Source organism: Cottoperca gobio, chromosome 7 (genome assembly GCF_900634415.1).
Source record: "Cottoperca gobio chromosome 7, fCotGob3.1, whole genome shotgun sequence".
NCBI classification, from domain to species: Eukaryota; Metazoa; Chordata; class Actinopteri; order Perciformes; family Bovichtidae; genus Cottoperca; species Cottoperca gobio.
In genome coordinates, this window is record NC_041361.1 from 2,185,832 (window position 1) to 2,205,661 (window position 19,830).

General features: G+C 39.3%; 2 protein-coding genes across 2 annotated transcripts; one reads left to right on the forward strand and one right to left on the reverse strand.

Moving 5' to 3' along the window:
• The first annotated feature begins 406 nt into the window (after positions 1–406).
• gdap1l1 (ganglioside induced differentiation associated protein 1-like 1) lies at positions 407–13,318 on the forward strand. The gene is made up of 6 exons (XM_029435739.1): positions 407–855; positions 5,885–6,077; positions 8,836–9,009; positions 10,687–10,781; positions 12,347–12,461; positions 12,837–13,318. The coding sequence occupies exons 1-6, from the start codon at positions 676–678 to the stop codon at positions 13,178–13,180; spliced, it is 1,101 nt and encodes a 366-aa protein (XP_029291599.1). The 5' UTR covers positions 407–675; the 3' UTR covers positions 13,181–13,318.
• A 3,081-nt stretch (positions 13,319–16,399) lies between these two features.
• Positions 16,400–19,017, reverse strand: fitm2 (fat storage inducing transmembrane protein 2). The gene is made up of 2 exons (XM_029435740.1): positions 18,809–19,017; positions 16,400–18,188 (listed from the first exon to the last, which is right to left on the reverse strand). Exons 1-2 carry the CDS (start codon positions 18,979–18,981, stop codon positions 17,579–17,581), a joined length of 783 nt encoding a protein of 260 aa, XP_029291600.1. The 5' UTR covers positions 18,982–19,017; the 3' UTR covers positions 16,400–17,578.
• Positions 19,018–19,830: the final 813 nt, after the last annotated feature.

A 19,830-nucleotide genomic window follows, 5' to 3' on the forward strand; every position in this document is an offset into this window, starting at 1 on the left:
GCTGGTGAAGATGGAGCTATTTTTAACTACTTTAAACACTTAATTCCTTCTGAAATGTAGGGTAATAGAAGCATAAAGCAGCAAAAAGTGGATATAATAAAGAAAAGTATATCTTAAGTTGTGTTTCAGTAAAAGTAGCACACTACTTTCACCACAGAAAATATAGGCCTACACACATGTTGCAATTTGGCATTTCCTTTTGCTTTTGTCCAGTTATAGTAGAGTTAATTTGCACAATTTAACCCTGTAGTCTACAACAGCCTCCATGTCCTTACAGAGAGCCGCTTGACCTTCCACTGAAACGCTCCCTCCGCGGGTTTCCACCGCGCATGTTTGTGCGTGGCTCACCATGTGATGTAATACGGTTACACATTGATGTATCTGTAAGTGCAGCAGCATGCTCGAGTAAGTAGCTATTTGCATATGGATTTTATAGGATTGTTTTTAGTATCTGTTTTCATTCGGAGGTGAAGCCGATTTCAGCACCAGAGCTGTCCGAAACCGACGGATGCTGCTGCCGCGTGCACCGATGATGCTGAGCTCGAGCTACTGAAATTCTCTCTCTCTCTCTCTCTCTCTCTCTCTCTCTCTCTCTCTCTCTCTCTCTCTCTCTCTCTCTCTCCCCTCTTCTCTCCCTCCTCGCTCCTCTCCTCCACACGCACAAAACGCTCTGTCATGGCGTCTTCCAACAATGTTACCCCCACCAACTGTAGCTGGTGGCCCATCTCAGCCATGGACGAAGACGGCAAAATCACAGACGGGGAGGAGTGCGAAGAACCGACGGCAGAGCTCAAACCCTTCAATAAAGACAGGCTCGTTTTATACCACTGGACGCAGTCTTTCACCTCCCAAAAGGTAAGAGAGAGAGAGAGAAACGAGAGAGCAGAGCTTGAAAATGGAGGTGGATCCACGTCCCTTTGCATGATGCTTCAGCCTGGAGCTCCCTGTGTTTGCTTGTTATGATCAAAACATGTTTTTCTGTGCATGTTTATTCCTGCACATACCTCCTGAATATGAACCCGCAGCTGGGCAGATCTCCCGTTTCAGACGTTTAGAAAGGCGCTGCAGCATGGGGCTCGACATATAGCTGGATTGGTGATCAATATTATGTTTATTTATCCCTGCATAATAAGCTCTAATATCTCATCAGCTTCCACCTTTTATAGACACGTCTATTTTGTCTCCTCAGAGCTGGTATATGTGGCTACAACCTATATGTGCTCTGACACATGACATCCTAAATAATTGATTACAATGATGTGCAAAACAAACCAAAGGCCATCTTTCCCCTTCTGCAGCTGAATCATAATACATGTTGTTATCTTAAGGGCTTCTACCTTTGCAGACAGTGTACCTTTACTATTACAGTGTGTGATAAAATCAGGCTATTCAAAACAATGAAAGCAGACATGATTCATCACCAGTGTGAAGCTACAAGAAGACTTTATATGTATGACCCACAGGGCTTTACTTCACAAGCAGCATGTATATTAATGTAGATTAAAGGGGCACTCCCCCAAAGTTTAGTTTACTAGTCAAAGCGAAGCACCTCTCAGCCTGTGAACACATATCATGTATAATGTCTTCTGAGGCTCTGAAGGAGCTTTGTCAAGCCTGAGAGGAAATAACCCCTGTGATGTCACAGTGATGTCACCAGGGTCATCTCTGTCTGTGGCTGCGTTGCTACATATTCCATCCTTTTTAAAAACATGTTTTAGTACATACATGCACCTGCACTTATGTAATATTAATCCCACAATCCACCCCGACCTCCTCCCTCTTTATACTTCCTGGTTCCCCATTCCGTGATATATATATATATATATACAAGTTGATTGCGTGGGCTGTACACAAACTACATTGTGTTACTTTTCGTAGGTTTATCTTGTATGAGAACAGTCGTCACGTCCTCCTGTGTAGCCTCTGTTCCACTAGTTTCAATAACTTCTGGGGGTTTACTTTCCATACTATAAGACAAGATGGCATCCACTACTCGCTAATATAAACTGAAACCTTCATGATTTTACGTCATCATAGTGTTCCATATTCATTCTGTAATCTCTGCTGTCAGCGTTGTGTCCTGCTGTTAGTAGAACTGCAACAATTAGTCATTTAATTGGAAACTATTTTGATAATTGTTCAATCATTTATATAGAATATATGCCGGTTCTAGTATTATCTTATATACGACTACTTATAGGAGACAGGTCTCCTAAAAATGCATTTTCAATCATTTTCCGACGTGTCACAAATAAGTTTCTGATCATAGTCCGTCGTATGTTGTTCGTTCAAAATGCTTTATTAAGAAAGCAGTTTAGGGTTAGTGTTAGGGTTAGTGTTGGAGAGTGTGCTGCTTGTCTTTCTGTCAAATGTGACAGAAAATGATCTACGTTTCTTTATTGGACTACAAGCGCAGTGAACAACACAACATACTGTTTAGAGGCTCTGCTCCGAGGCTGGATGTGTAGGTAATTGAATTATTACAAATGTCAATGGGATTTTAAATGAGGTTTCACTTAGAGGCATTATCGAGTTGTATTTGGGGAAACGTAAGATCCAGTGTTAATGGAGCTGGACACATACCAGGGACTAGAAGTGAGGATATCTCCGCCTGATTTTGACCATTCGGTTAAATCTGTATTTTTTACGCTTCCCAAATGTATGCAAGTGCAACACTAAACAGCTGGAGTGCGTCTTTTAAAGAAATGCACATTCACTGCTATGCAATGACAGGTGGTGCTTCATCTCTTGTTCAATGACCTCCATCTGTGCCTTTATACGTACGCATTGATTTATTTGTGTGAGTCTCAGAGCTGAAACGATGAGTCGGTTAATGCCTGGGTCAGTTTGAGCAACTATTTTAATAAATTATTAATATGTTGAGTAATTTTTTAAGGCAAAATTACCAAACAGTCTCTAGTTCCAGCTCTTCAAAAATAAGGATTTGCTTGATTAAAATCTTTCTAATATGTGAGAATAAAAAGAATATCTTGAACTATCGGACAAAACAAGCACTTTGCTGACATTTTATTTGGCTTTATAAAACTGTAATGGGCATTTTCCATAATTTTATTTAATTTTATTGTGATAAATTGTTATTAAATAATGAAAATTATTTAATTATTGAATGAAAATTGTACATTTTGGTAATCTTTGTTTTGTAAATCCTAAACTGTGTATTGCAACTGTTGCACAACAATTTCCCTCGGGATAAATAAAGTTCTTATCTTATTGCTCCACCAGCAGCTGAAGCGCCGTCTCTCTGAAGGATTGTGTGTTTCTCTCCAGCAACCCTGAGTTGTTGCTCCGTCTCATGTTGGTGCACGCCACTTATACGACTCAAGTGTTGGATCAAAGCTACTGAAGTCTGAGCTGCTTGTTTGTGCCGGTTGTCACTCAGCAGACTCACTGTTGTGATTATCTCCTTAATACTGGAGCTGGAGTAGCTGGAGTGACTTACACTGTCACGTATGACTGTGCTGCCAATGAATGCATTTTATTTATTTTTACAAAACTCGTGGATTTCAGTAAAATTGCTGCACTGAATTCCTGATTGTATGTATTTGTACGATGGTGTGTGACGTGTTGTTATGCAAGCTGGTGCGTTCTTTAAATGGCATTTTGAGCATTGCTTTTATGAGATTAAGAGGCCAAGCACTAGGTTGTCAACTGAATATTTTGGGCCTTAAAGTAACAGAAATGCGTGCGATGTGATTGGTCAAAGTATCTCCGCAGCACCTTGAAAGACTGCGTTATATTTAGTTAATATGTGACACTTTTCCTTTCCCTAAAAAGACAACCTACAGTTTTGGCAATGAGACAATGGAGTCAGTTCTCCAACAGATCAACAACCCTGTGAAGACAATATCGTCATCAGACTTTCAGAGGGATTATTTACAAGTGTGTGTGTGTGTGTGTGTACCTCAGCAAGATGCTGAGGGAAACTGAGCCATTGAATTTCTCCTGCACAGCACTTCCTGTATCCTCCTCTGTGTTTATAATGCTTCATGACTAACTGTCACTGCGGCTGGGCCTGAAGTGGGCCATCCAGTATTGTAATCTGCTTTATATGATGTGTTGTGAGCACAACAGGTATGATAAAGATGGAGACAGAGGAAGCTTGAGATCCTGGAGTCACGACACTTTTAGAGGCCAGCTTCACAGATCAATAGAGCACTGGGAAACCTGAGAGCCTGCAGGTTAGACCTTCTGTGGGACTGAAACTCTGTTTTTAACACACTGTTTTCTCTCTGTGTGTCATGACGCCAGCAAGTATCTGCTCCGCCATTTAAGAGATAGCTTTGGTATAACTAAGCAATGCCCAATGCAGCAGCGTGTGAGTCTGTGTTTCTTCTTCTACATCAAATATTTAAATAGAACTTTGAGAATAACTAGACAGTTCTACTTATTACTTTCCACCAGTGTTAAATGTCGCAGTAACAACAGATGTATCTTAAATGTCTGTGTATTGTTAAGTAAAAGGAGTTTATTTTTGGCCTCCCAGGCATCTGAACTAGTTGGCATCATTACTGAGGAGTGACGAATATAATAATTATATAACAAAGCAACAGTGTTACTGTGGTCATCACTGAGGGACACCTCAGCAGCGTAAATCCTTGATTTAGTGTCACACTGCTGGAGATGTTACAAAAGCTTTTTCATCTCTGCAGCTGCATTCCTAGATTTGTTCTGTAATTGCTTGTGTCACTAAATCATTCAGTATTATTTAATTACAACATGTCTGGCTATGTTCTGCAAAACTCCCATTTGGTCGTTCCTCCTAAGCGGCTAAATGTAGCACTTTATAGCTCAAGTGTCATCTCCGTTCATTAATCTTATTCTCACTAATAGCTCTCCATGGACCTTGACTTATCCTTCATCCCGCTAGGGAACGGATCCTGAAGGTTTGCAAAGCATCTCATTATTTTGTCAGACCACACAAACAATTGAGAAATAAACTCATTATTAATTCTACACACACACAAACACGATAACTTTTTTATGTCGTGAACTAACATCTGAATCTATTAGTCACCCTGCTTAGCTTTGGGATTATTGCAATAACTCGTTTCAACAACAGAAAAATTATATTTGTCGTGCAATGTTTTTGTTTTACTTCAGATGAAATAAATCATCAGTCCTTTTTTTGTTTTTGTGTTTAACCATCTGGATAATGTTTTTAAAGCTTCAAAATGTCACCCTGTGCATATATATATATATACATATATATATTTATATATATATATATATACACTTTATATATATATATTTTTAAATATATTATATATATATATATATATATATATATTTATATATATATATATGTATACATTTTATATATATATCTATTTTAAAATATATTATATATATATATATATAGTTTTTATATATACTATATATATATATATATGTATACATTTTATATATATATATTTTTATATATTATATATATATAGTTTTTATATATTTTATATATATATATATTTTATATACATATATATATACATTGTAAATATATATATTTTATATATATATGCATATATATATATGTATACATTTTATATATATATATTTTTATATATTATATATATATAGTTTTTATATATTTTATATATATATATATTTTATATACATATATATATATATACATTGTAAATATATATATTTTATATACATATATATATATACATTGTAAATATATATATTTTATATATATATATATATATATATATATATATATATAAAATATATATGCACATATATATTTTATTTTATATATATTTAATTTTTTCGGTTTGACGATGGATGGATGGTTTGACACCCTTTTCATGTTTTTAATGTCTCGTCTTTCCGGCTCATCATCTGCGTGTTCTTGTGATTGCAGGTTCGTCTAGTCATCAATGAGAAGGGTCTGGTCTGCGACGAGAGGGATGTGAGCTTGCCGCTGCAGGAGCACAAGGAGCCCTGGTTCATGAGGCTGAACCTGGGAGAGGAGGTGCCCGTCTTCCTCCACGGCGACACGATTATCAGTGACTACAACCAGATTATAGATTACCTGGAGAAAAACTTTGTGGGAGGTAGGGTGCAATTAACAATGTGGTTCATTCATCTAATGACGCCGTTTCTCTTTCTTCTCTTCACTTCAAGCTTTGAGTGTAAAAGCAAAAGTGTAGACAACAAGTCATGGGAAACAAACATGCCATGAATTAATTTACTACAAACCAACTGACACACATGGTTTGCCCTGTTGCTAACACAGAATATCAGGCTGCGTTCTCCCAGTTTGTGAAGCTGTAGTAGCGAAGACAAGTGTAAACCATCGACTTGAGGCCATCTGTCGTCTTGTACAGTGTGTGTCAGTGTGTACTGTGGCGTGAAACTTGGTGAGTCGTTGAAACAAAGTCTTTGCAGTTTAGATTAAATCCTCTGATAAGATGACATGGGAGTGATCTCTTGGGGAAAAGTTGTGGCAAACGGGAGACAGACAAAGAGGGGAGATAATATAATGATTAAAACAGCAATTATTACTAATAGTCCGAGAATAAAATAAAGATGTGTCAATATGAGAAATGTGCACTATGAGGCGGTGACTCAGGTTCAGGCTTAACAGCCATAAATGTCATCCGCCGCCATGCAGTGCCAAGAGTAAGCAAACGTGAAGAAGCCTACACTGAGTCCTGCTATCTCTGTGGGTGGCGTGTTCTATAGATCCGTCTGTGGACACATTACGCTGTTATGTAACTCAAACCAGTAAAGGCCTGAGGGATGTTGGCCAATAACTGGGGAACTCTCTTGTCTTAGCTTAGTTTGTGGTCACTCGTTCGGAGCAGCGATGCTTGTAAGATCCGCTTCACTGCTTCGTCGGTAATGAAAGGCTCGGAGGCAGGAACTGGCTCTGGTGTTTGACGTCTTGTTCTCTTTCAGACATGTTCATTTCTCGCTCTTTGATAGTGCTGCATGCAGGTAATTCTATTAATTTATTTGGGGACAAGTTTGTTTGAAGTCGTGCTTGTAATGCTACACTTCAAATGAGGTGTGTTTGTTTTGTTTTTTATCTGTTGAATCCACCAAACGCTTTAAAACCAGACCTCAAGCTGGCCGTGCTTTTAGCCAGAAGTCGATCTGCAGGATGCGAGTTATACGACTGGACACGTGGTGTTTCTCTGTGTGAAAACCTCTAATGAAAGCTGGCAACGTGGGCTGCAGCTGGCCTGGAAAGTGCATATGTCTCAGAAAAGAGACTCTTATACCAGAACAGAGCAGCTTCGTGCCAACTCAGACTACTTTACAGTGTCGTGGAGATAAAGCAGAGGGCTCTCGCTGTGTGAAAACAGTTTGTCGACTAACAATCAAACAATCAGCAGCTCTCGTGTTCTGTAATGTGCAGACAGTTTGAACACCGGGTCGCTCTTCAGATGGCCGATGTGATATTTCCACCTGGGTGCCGCAGCACACCACCCAGAGGACGAGGACCACTGCATGCCCAGGTCAGCATGCAGGTCCTGGGACTGATTACTCAGCTTTCTGGAGCTCTGCCAGGAGCAGCTCCACCCCTCCGCAAGCTTCTCCGTCGGCACGAACATCCTCAAGCAGCCAACTCACTATCTGTGTTTTGTCAGCGATGCCACCCCTGAGTTCTGCTGGCTGTGACCCCGCACAGCGATGAAAGCTGTCTGCTCTGCTGACCTGATTCATCCTTAATACTGAGTCTCAGCAGCAGCTCATTAAGTTGAACACCAGTGATAACATGAGCACAATATAAAACAGTTGTTAAAGGAGATATGTACAAAACAACGAAGTGTAAAAGGTGTTTGTCTGAGATCTAGATGAGGAGCTTGATACCACTCTCGTATCTGTCCCTGTAGTTAGAAGCTGCAGCCAGCGGCCAGCTCGGGGATTCACTAAAAACGGTGTGTTGTGTGCCTGATGCACGTTCTCGTCGGCTCGCATTGGGTTGTCACCCGTTGGATAAACCTACAGGAGACCTCACACCTCACATGTAACTTCAAATAGAGAACGTTTTAGTTTAGGCTCAGGAGGTTGAACGGTTGTCCACCAGTTGGAAGGTCGGCGGTTCAACCCCCAGCCCCTGCAGTCAGCATGTGCCCGAGGTCCTTGGGCAAGATACTGAACCCCAAATTGTATGGTAGCCTCTGACTCTGTATGAATGTGTGTGAATGGGTGAATGCTGACATGTGGGAGTCCCGGCCGGTTAGCGGGGATGTTGAGAAATATGTATCAAATGTAGCATAAAGTGATTTTGGAGCTTGGCCCATAGAGACTAAAAGTTGATATATTTCAGCCTTTAATTGTTTAAATCCATCTTTTATTAGTGTCACACCTTTTTATTGAAGAGTAATACTTAAGCACCACTATATAACAGACAGACACTGTATGAGAGATGTATTCATCTTCTCATCTAACTCTCCGCAACAAAGCAAATAAGTGCAAACTATTCCTTTAACCTGAGCACGTACCTAGAAAGGAGCAGGTCAGAAGGGGATCGCTGCAGCCAGCTTACAGTGTTTAATTAACCTGTGTGTTTTAGGAAACTGTTGTTCACCTAGATTGAGCTTGAACGTCATGTCGTGGGGTGAAACAGATTGCTTCAGTATTGTTTGAATGTCAGGCTTTGTGAAACGTGACAGGTGTGTGACCAGGTTACCATGCTGTGTCTGTGGGAGGATGTAAAAGCAAGCTCTACTCACGCTTAGAGATCTCAGGTGTTTGTTTACACTGTATTCATGGTTTTCTGTCTTCAAGAGAGACGAGGTTATGAGCTACGTCACAAAACTTCTCTGTACTGCTGTTTTCACATCGGTGTCTCGCCCACAGACACGGTGTCTCAGCTGGTTCCTGATGCAGACTCGCCTCTGCACGATCGCGTGCAGCAGTACCGGCAGCTACTGGATGAGCTGCCCATGGACGCTTACACACACGGCTGCATCCTCCATCCAGAGCTCACCACCGACTCTATGATCCCAAAGTACGCCACCGCAGAAATACGTAGTAAGTGAAGCCAGCTCGCCGTGTTGTGGAGGCGTGACTGTTTATCATTCTGCATTAATTATATTAATTATAATATACCATAATACATGCACCAGCTGCAACATTAAAGTGATGTAAACATTAATGCATCAATAATTATAATAGTAATATAATATATTCTTCTGCATAATGAGTAGTTTTACTTTTGGTACATTACTATTTTTATTTTTATTTATTTTATTATTATTATTTATTATTAATTGTTATTATTATTATGCTAATACTTTTACTTTGAATGCAGGGTTTCCACACTGTGGTATTTAACTTTCAGTTAAACATTTATTTGTAGAATTAATTGAGTGTAGATTATATATACTTTTATTATATTATATTATATATTATATATTATATATTATATATTATATATTATATATTATATATTATATATTATATATTATATATATATATTATATTTATATATTTATTTATTATTTATTTACTTTTATACTTTTATTATATTATATTATATATTATATATTATATATATATTATATATATATATATATATATATATATTATATTTATATATATATTTATTATTTATTTACTTTTATACTTTTATTATAGACAAATAGATGCAAAATTTTGTTTTTGCCCCATTTTCCGTGCGTATCCTATTTTTGATACGTAACACAAATATAATTCAGTGTTTTGAGCTCATTATTTTGAACATTTACAAGCATTACAAACATTCTGAATGCAAAGCGATTCATCTTCCTTTGACACGTTTATGTGCACGCTGTGATAACTGATTCATTTCACTCTACTCGATACAAAACCCCCTTAATGTAGCACATTGTAGTGATGACAGCTGATATCAGGCCTCTGTGCTGCTCATTCAATCCGGTAATTGGACTCGCCATGTAAATCAAATCAAATGAGCCGGACTAGATGAAATTCTGCAGCAGAATTAATTATCCAGTGAAACTCGAGCTGTCTGTGATAAAATCCACCTGGTAGAGTATCTGATGGGACGTCCCATTGATGTCTGTGTGTGTTATATCACTTGTGTTTGTTTCACATTAAATCATTTGTTCACGCTAGTATTAATAACAATCTTCTCAGAGTCAGATTTTAATCTTCTTTCTTCTTCTTCTTCTTCTTCTTCTTCTTCTTCTTCTTCTTCTTCTTCTTCTTCTTCTTCTTCTTCTTCTTCTTCTTCTTATTATTATTATTATTATTATTATTATTATTATTATTATTATTATTATTATTATTATTTTAGGGAACCCAGGTCTATAATGACCCCACTCCTTCACTCAGGGGACTTCAGGTCCCAATAGCCAGAAACAATGAGTACAAAAAGTCCTTTGTGCCCTCTGCTGAGGCCGTCCTAATGAGAGACGTATTAACATAACCTCCCTCACACACACACACACACACACACACACACACACACACACACACACACACACACACACACACACACACACACACACACACAGTCCATGAGCACTGCTGCGGTTGAAAATGTAATTTTATGTGTTTTAGAAAAATGTCCATTTCATGTCTTTATCATGGACAATAAAATTTATTTTACCTCATTTCATTCAGTAGATTGAACTGAACTGTGTGTGTGTGTGTGTGTGTGTGTGTGTGTGTGTGTGTGTGTGTGTGTGTGTGTGTGTGTGTGTTCAGGACACTTGGCCAACGCTGCGACGGAGCTGATGAAGTTGGACCATGAGGAGCCACAGCTGACAGAACCGTACCTGTCCAAGCAGAAGAAGCTCATGGTGAGTTTCACGTGTTCGATAATGTGATTTAAAAAGCGTTCATTTATTAATGAATCCCTTTGAAACGGAATATTTTACCTTAAATTTCCAATAATTGGTGCTCTAATGATGCTTAGTTCAAAGTTGAATTGAGATTTAAGGTAAAAAATAAATATATTACTAATAATTTGTAATAATTAAGGGATTAGTTAAGGGAATAGATTCACAGTTTAAGGCGTCAAACTCCTTAAAATGTAACAAATAATACAAAACCATGTCATACGTTATTTATATATTTATTTGTATTTTAATTTGCGTTGAAATTCTCTGAATTTTAAGGAGGTTTACAGAAACCCCATTTAAAAACAATATAATTTTAATTAAATTGTCTTTTTAAATTAGAAATTAAAGGGTACCTATAATAATATTCATAAAAATAAAATAAAAAACTTAATATTGAAGTCCAATAATTTAACCCAAACCAGGTTACCAGCTTTACAGGAGCACATACATATAAAGAAGAAGGTATGATATTTACAGCATTAATATTTCGTAGTACACAAAGTCAACACAAGTCACACTTTTGTTTATAATATATAATAATTACATTTCCAAATCTGTAGCTGAAGGACATTTCATCACTACAGCCTTCAGTTTCCACTCATTACACAACTAAACAGCAGGAAAAGGGAAACGTCTGTAACACTTAACCTTTCACCTAAATGCAGTTTATATTCCCAAAGACAATATCAAGGCTTACTGAAACAGCTGTTTCTCCACTGTTACATGAATGTGAGGTTGTGAATGGACCAGGCAGAGATGAGTGTGTCGTGCCAACAGGAATGTCAGCGTGTTGAGTCGACTGAAATCTCTCATTAGACGGATGAGAACCTGAGTTTCACTCGTGTTCCCTCAGGATGAGCCGGAGCTGAATGAATGCATGAAATGAAAGGAGAGGAAATTTCAAACTAATGCGCAGGAATGAATAAGTGAACGAATGAATTGTGAGTCTTGGCATGTGTCTGTGGCAGTCTGACAGGAAGGAAGGTCCTCCTTGTTAATATCTGTCTGGTACGAGCACTTGACTGTAATGAATAGAAACACGGCAGGATTGTTAAGAGACTGCACGATGGAAAGCCTGATCCGTCACTAATGACACAGTTATTCCAAATGCAATTAATGTGGTCAACAAACGGCCGTTAACTTAAACATGAGAGGCGAGGCTGAACACCTACGGGTGTACATGTAGTGACATAGCTTTGTTCTGTTCTGTGTTTATATTCTCCTGGGGGAGAGCCTTTCGTCAGGCCTCAGGTCTGTCTCACTGTGTTTGTGCTTGACTTGCTTTTCTGCACACTTTCCACACGTCTTCAGGGGGAGCTCGATAATGCGTAATGTCAGGAGTCAGCAAAATTATATTTCTTCAACCCAACACCATGTGTGTAGTTGTTTAAGGCAAGATGGTGTCTTTTTAAATGTTCATGTGGTCCCACTTTTCTTAAAGCGAGTGGAGAGAAATGCAGTTTGTGTTTAACGCGCGTGCTGAGTCGTTTCTTGGGATTAAAGTTTTTTTTAATGATTGCCAGGCAAAAATCTTGGACCACGATAATGTGAACTCCCTGAAGAAAATTCTGGGGGAGTTAGCCATGGTTCTAGATCAAGTGGAGGCGGAGCTGGAGAAAAGAAAACTAGAGTATCAAGGTAAGTGTTTACGACTCGGACACAACAACAACTGGAAACGCTCACTAGGAGGAAACTCTCAGATAAGCACACTTCATGGCTCGCTGGTACAGGCGTAGGCTCTTACATGGATATGACCAGACGAACTGGCACAAGACAAGGGGAGACAGGACAATATATACAAGAGGTGAGTAGGAACAGGTGGAAACAATCAGGGGCGGGGCAGACGCTGACAGGAAACCACACACAGACAGGAAGTAAACACAAGCACAAGGGAGGTGAACTCTACAAAATAAAACAGGAACACAAAGTCATGACAGTAAGTCCGAATCATCTTCATAATGGCACCAAAACAAGTCCCAGATGTTTTAAAATGTATTTTCCTTTCCCTTGCAGGTCAAAAGTGTGAGCTGTGGCTATGTGGACCTGAATTTACACTAGCTGACGTCTGGCTCGGAGCCTTGTTGCACAGGCTCAAGTTCTTGGGACTTTCTAAGAAATACTGGGAGGACGGCAGCCGACCCAACCTGCAGTCCTTTTTTGTGCGTGTGCAAAAACGCTACGCTTTCCGCAAGGTCTTGGGCGACATCCACACGACCCTTCTGTCGGCGGTCCTACCCAACGCCTTCCGGATGGTAAAAAAGAAGCCACCGTCCTTCTTCGGGGCCTCTTTTCTCATGGGCTCGCTGGGAGGGATGGGCTACTTTGCCTACTGGTATTTAAAAAAGAAATACATGTAGTAGACGCCCTCTTGTTGTGTTAAATGTCTGTGTATTTGTGTGAAGTTTCAACTTTTCTGTAATGTTTTATGACTGCAGGAAAACATATTGAATCTATATAGAGAACACTATTACTTACCTGGGTGAACAAAGAATATTAAAACATTCCATCATAAGAAATTCTTGACGGCACATTTTCTGGTAATCAAGGCCTTCATCGAGTTTCATTTCTGGGCAACTTGCGGCCGGCAAGTCCTCGTTTGACTTTTGTTGGAGGCATGCATCGGGTCTTCTTATACTGCAAACTTAAAGAAGAAACCCAGACGAAATGTTAAACACAGTAACACCAACCGGGGTTAACTGACCTTCGCATGCCACTATTATAGTCATTACTCATTCCTGCTCTTCACTCCGACGTCAGCCTGAGGTTAAGCCAGGGAAACCGCAGGAACACGTCACATGACAAACTTTCTGATAAGTGCTGTGCTGCCAGAAACTGCCAGAAGAAATGAGGAAAGGATGGAGGCAAACTTTTTAGGGAATAGTTTGACATTTTGGGTAACTATTTACTTTCTCACCGAGGCGTTGATGTTTAGATCAACACCACTCTCATATCTGTCGGTTAAATATGAAGCTAAAGTCAGGTTAGCTTAGCATTAAGACTTGAAACAAGGGCTTACAGCGAAAAGTAGCCATGACCCTGCTCTGTTTGTAAAACATATTATACATTATAATATATGGAAATATAAAATCTTGGAAAGACATGAATATATACCAATATAACTGAATATATATTATGTTTTTTGTGGATCATATGTGAGCAGAATTCAATTAAAAATGTTCCCTCATCTCATATATATATATATATGCCGGGGGGGGGGGGGGGGGGGTGTGTCAATGCACAAATCTGGGGAAAGCTGCAAAAACATTTCTGCTGCATTGAAGGTTCCCAAGAGCACAACGACCTTCATATAATTCTGTTAGAAACAACCAGGACACTTTCTAGAACTGGCTGCCAGGTCAAAGTGAGCTATCTGTGGAGAAGGAAGGGTCCTTTGTAGGAGAAGTGAGCAAGCCTGAGATGATCAGGAGAAATGGAAGCCCCCTGAGCTAAACGTCAAGTGTCAAAATCCTGTTTGTCCTTAGTCATTATGGGGTTTTAAGTGTTGATTGATGAGGGAAAAAAGCATTTAAATACTGAAGCATAAGGCTGCAACATGGCAAAAAGGGAGAAAAGTGAAGGGGTCGGAATATCAAGAACAATCGGATGCTTTGTGCTGCGATTCGAATGGAATAGTAGAACATGGCGGGCACACGATGGGACTAGCTGTTGGCCCTTTGTCTTTATGCTAAGCTAAACTAACAAGCTGCTGCTGCATCAAATTTAACAAAAGACATGAACGTATCTTCTCATGTAACTCTTGGCAAGAATGTGAATTGAGTGCATTTCCCAAAATGTCGAACTTTTCTTTTTTTTAACTGTACACCATACACACGATAAAAGCTCTCAGTCAGTTTGTTTCGTGCACCACAGATCACACAGCACACACTGGTCCACTGTCACCATCTGTCGCTGAGCGGTTCAGATGTTACACAACTTGAGTGTTTGAAAAGTTACACTTTGGCTGAACTGGTAGTAAAATTGTAAATTCTGCATCTTTGGCACAATAGTGTTGCATTAGGTTTAGGATGTATATTTCATTTGCATGGGTACTTTCTTATCGTGTAAGCGTTTCGTGATGGATGGACACTGCCCAGAGGCAGAATTTATGATCACTACCGAACATCTAAACCACATATTAAATGTTCTCTTGCTAGTTGTAACCTCTGAAGCACCTGCACTGTACAACATGTTGGAGATGGTCCCTCAGCAATATTGAGCAAAGAAAAAACAACTGGATTGTTCTGGTGTTTGTCGCGGACTCCTCCTGACAGATGCAAGATTGTTTTTACAGATAGATATTTTTAATTATACATTGTCTCGATTATTTTACCGTGCTGAATTTTTAATGAGCTCAAAGGTTAAATAAAGGGAACAGGGGAGGAAAAGCTGACTCATCCGAGTATGACGAGGAAAAATGTCTCCAGGTCCCCCCCCCCCCCCTCCCCGGCTAGCCTTGCCAGCTGTCTCGTTGTTTGTTGATGCAGTGTACTTTTCTCCACACTCAGTTCACCCTTAATGGGAGCCTTTCTGCTTTTCTCATAGTCAGTCCTCCGGGGTTTACTGTGTTATAATTCTGCTCCTGAACCCAGCACTCTTTAGGTTTAACTCATTAAGTGAGGTACTGGCTACAGTTGTAAGCTGCTTTTACTTTTATGGCTGGTTTATACAGACTTTTTGGCAGTAAGGACGCACAGTACAGTGTGTCTTTCTGTTCAGCTCAAGCCTTGGATAATGAAGGTGATTTATTGTTTCAGTTAGGATGCTCCCCGTTTTCTCTCGCTACAGAAACTCGTCTCTGCAGGTGGCGATTAGCAGCACGCTGCAGCAGAAAACCAACCAAAGACGTGCAATCAATGCTCCTTTAATAGCAGCATCTCCTTGCTGTGTGACGTCGGATAATACATCGAATTATCTAAAAGGGGGAGAAGCTGTAGTTTCTTTTGTACAGTTCCATGTTTGATATGGAGGGTGTAGTATAGCCATATAGATGCAACTGTTTGGAAAGACGTGCATTAAAAGGGAACAGGGGGGCTATTTGGTTTCAAACTGTTCTTGCATGAGCAGCAGTGATGCAAATGGCACAAAAGGAGGAGATTGAAAAATATATATCTGAATTTTTGAAGTAAGCAAGAGGACACGAGAGTGTAAAGTACCATTTCCTGTTGCGACTCAATCATAAAGCTTACCCGTTATTTGTGTTGACTTTTTGATGCTCAAACATTCACTTATTTTGTTAAGTTGACAAAGCAGCAGGTGACGTCAAGAAACTTCTTAACCAGCCAAACATTGTGAACGCTTTGTGGGGTTTCTGCGAGCACAGCTGTTACGACGCCACTGCTTCTTCTTCTGACATCATGCTGCCTGGGGGGCTGGATCTGTACTTCTTTGAACACACACAAAGAGTTCAAGTCGAGAAATCCTAGTTGTGATTTGTGGTCATTATTTCACTATAGTATTTTTTTATTTTTTACTTTTTATTTTTTATATTTCTATATATGCATTTATTTATGGTGCTTTTTATGATGTTTGTTCATAAGCCTTAATTTATTCAGTTGCCATCAAATAAATAATGAAAATGGAAATACACTGGTTTTTATTTCACCACGTCCCCTCACTGAAGAGCTTGTTAGTGTTTGAGACATCACTAAAGATGCACACATCAATGCTTCAAAACAGTTATTTGCTTGTGACAAACTAGCATTCTAAAAAAAACTGATTTACATGTTGGTAAATTCCCCCTTACAGGATAAGGCTGGGGTTAATCTCGGTCATTTTTATCGTCAACAAATCCCATGAAGACCAAAACCAGACTCAAATCTTTTAATCTTTTACAAGTTTCCTCTGTGGCACGCAAACTCGAGACTACTTTGGTCTTTTCATGGTGTTGTTGACAACAAAAACAATAAACTGAAACAATTAGTTCAGTAATCGATAAATCTAACAGAAAATTAATCTGCAACTGTTTTGATAATCAAATCATTTGTTGATTTTTTTAAAATTTAAAACACCAAACACTTTACACTTGTGAGGATTTGGTGCTTTTCTTTGTCCTGTGATTGTAAATTGAATGTTTTGGGGTTTGAACAATTTATTGGACAAAACACGACTTAGATATTTCCAGCCATAACCTTTAAAGCATTACAAGCTATGTATGATGAGACATTAAACATATCTTTACACCTGCTATTCAAACTTTACATAGTGTTGACAGTCACAGTGACCCCAAAACATATGTGACAGCTCATTTAAAATCAATAAATCATCCAGGCCCACTGCAGTGACAGTGTCTGATCTGACTTTGTGCTGAAGGTAGTTTCCTGTAAAAACAATGTATAGCTTCTTACACTGGTCTGCAAAACATACACATCATTAGTGCTATACAACTGGAGCTGTAAACATTCTCAAGTGTTCTCACTCAGACATCTAACTATAAATACTCAGTCATGAGTAAAACATTATAAGGCAACAAACTGGGGGACAAGCGCTGGAGTAGCATGCGAGCCTCAGAGGCGGACGCTGAGCAGCAGAGCAGCAGAGCAGCGTCTTGCTCAGATTACAAGTCATTTTGGGAACAGCAGCTGCCAAACTCCATCCTGTACAAAACAACCGTTCTGTGCGGAGGGAATAACTTAAAAATAGCTTTAAATGGAATGGCCAGCTTGGACCTGGAGACAGATAACATTAACTGTAATGTGTTGTTTAGAGGATGGCTGCAATATTAGTGAAGATGATGTACAGGAAAATATGACAGCAGCTTAAGCGTGTTGCTTCTGCTCTTTTGGGTGGCGCTGAGGAGGGAGGCCTGGGGACAAAGGTTTTAGATACCAAACACGATACGTCAGATACCACCCTAACAGGCCACATAAGGTCCCTAGCAACTTGTGAGACGGGTCATGGAAGTAAACAGAAGTGCAGGCAAACATCCACACCCAAACGATCACTATCAGATTCAAGGCCACATACAGCAGGTTGAGGACCATCCTGGGTAGTGCGGAAAGATTGGCTGTTTTCAGGGAGGCCATCGGTGCAGTTTCCTCCACGATGAAGAGAGCAGAGTAGGCGAGGATGAAGGAATGTCCTGAGATGTCGTAGCCGTGCCAGTGGAAGCCGGCCCGCCTGCAGCTGACTTTGGATGCGAGCTCCTTGTTGATAACATCCATGGTGTCGGTTTCAAAACACGAGCCGGTCGCGTCCTCGATGTAGAAGAAGGTCTCGGTGCAGACGTACCAAACAGCTGTTGCCACCGCCAGAGACAGCAGCCGCCGGCAGAGGAAGGTAACGCTCCTGCTGAAGGAGGAGTTGGAGAGGAGGAGGAAAGGGGTCAGCAGCAGCAATGTCCACCCCCAGGACACTTTGACAAAATACCTGCAAGAGGAAAAGAGAATTCACATTAGCACTTAGCTAATAGCACTCATTATTAGCATTGTAAAAGGGATAATGTATTATTTATACTGTACAGTTAACTAATCTCACTTTAAAACCTAAAATATATGTATACATTTATAATCCCTGTTTACATTACGGTTTATTAACTTAGCAATCAATGTCTACCACAAATATATATCTTTATATGTTATACTTTAACCCTATATGACTTAACATTATTACCATAATGTGCATGATTGTTTTAATAGTCTCTCACTTTGAACCCCAAAGTATACAGAAATAATGAACTAATATTTCTTTCATGTTAAGCATTTGCTTTCTTTGTGTTCATCTTTTGGCGATTTAACTGTTTAATTTGAATTCTTTTGAATAAATGGAGCCATTCATCAGCAAATAGCTGCTAATCCAGTTTACCCTTTGACCCATATTACTTCAGCGTTGGTAACGTCCTTACAACACAGTGTGACGAAACAAGATGACTGTACTTTCACCACGTGTCTGCTCACCAGGTCACCGTACAGTCAGCGCCAGGTGAGCTTAAATTCATATTTCAGTTAGCTAACCATCAGCTAGCATAACAACACATTAGCTGTACTCACACATTCAGGGCGTTTCTGGTGCTGCTGAAATATGTCTGCGGGACGAGCTCCAGCTCTTTCAGAATCGATCCCACGACCGAAATGAGTAAAAATATCCAGTGGAAGTTTTGTCGGACGGACGGTATCCTCCAGAGAGTCACCAAGTTGTCCACAATGACATCCACCGCCGCCATGTTGAACAACTGACAAGAGGAGACACTCTGACGTCACATCGGTTTAACCAATCAGGCTTTCGGCCGGGTGTTCTTCTTCTCTCCGTTTTTAATGGCACCGCTGAATTCAGGTGCATACCGCCACCTACCGTACAGACTAGTGAATCACCTGATACCAAATCACACTGAGCAGTTGTTTTGTGGCTATGAGTTTATTATATTTTGATAGATATATAAACAGAGGTGGAAGAAGTACTCAGATACTTTACTTAAGTATAATTAGCAATACCACAGTTCAAAATGTTGTAAAAAGTATTCATTATACAGAATGGTCCATTTAAGAATAATGTATATTACATTATTGGATTATTAATATTGCTGCATTAATGTTTGTGCACTTTAATTTTATTTATTGTAGGCTAAAGTATTCAGTCTATCTATTTATTGAATAAAATGTAAATACAATCAAAAACAAGAGCAAGTACATTTAAGGTAAAAAAGGAAAGAAGTCTTGAAGTCATATAAAGAAATAACCAATCGAGTTATTTAGACAATAGCCTGATGTGTAAAAAACACGTCTCCCAATTCCTTTATAAATTTTACTTGAGTATTTTCATTTCATATTACTTCTACTTCTACTCCAGTGTGGAACTGCTACTTTTACTTAAGTGAAGCATCTGAATATCCTACTTCATCCAACACTGAAGAAAATAGATTTACTACCGTTGTAACATGTCGTACATTACATTATCGTTTATCTGAAGTATTGTTTCCCAGAGATACAAAGCTGAATGTGTATTTCCTTCCACAGCAACTGTTAGGCAGCACAAATGTTGGGACAAAGTCAGAGAAAGTAAAACAATATCATCC

Excerpts from the sequence above, each read along its gene's own strand:
- gdap1l1 (XM_029435739.1), top strand. The coding sequence starts at position 676 with ATGGCGTCTTCCAACAATGTTACCCCCACCAACTGTAGCTGGTGGCCC. Across the intron at positions 9,010-10,686 it reads CGCCACCGCAGAAATACGTA|GACACTTGGCCAACGCTGCG; the intron begins GTAAGTGAAGCC and ends GTGTGTGTTCAG. Across the intron at positions 10,782-12,346 it reads CCAAGCAGAAGAAGCTCATG|GCAAAAATCTTGGACCACGA; the intron begins GTGAGTTTCACG and ends AATGATTGCCAG.
- fitm2 (XM_029435740.1), bottom strand. The coding sequence starts at position 18,981 with ATGGCGGCGGTGGATGTCATTGTGGACAACTTGGTGACTCTCTGGAGG. Across the intron at positions 18,189-18,808 it reads ACCAGAAACGCCCTGAATGT|GTATTTTGTCAAAGTGTCCT; the intron begins GTGAGTACAGCT and ends TTCCTCTTGCAG.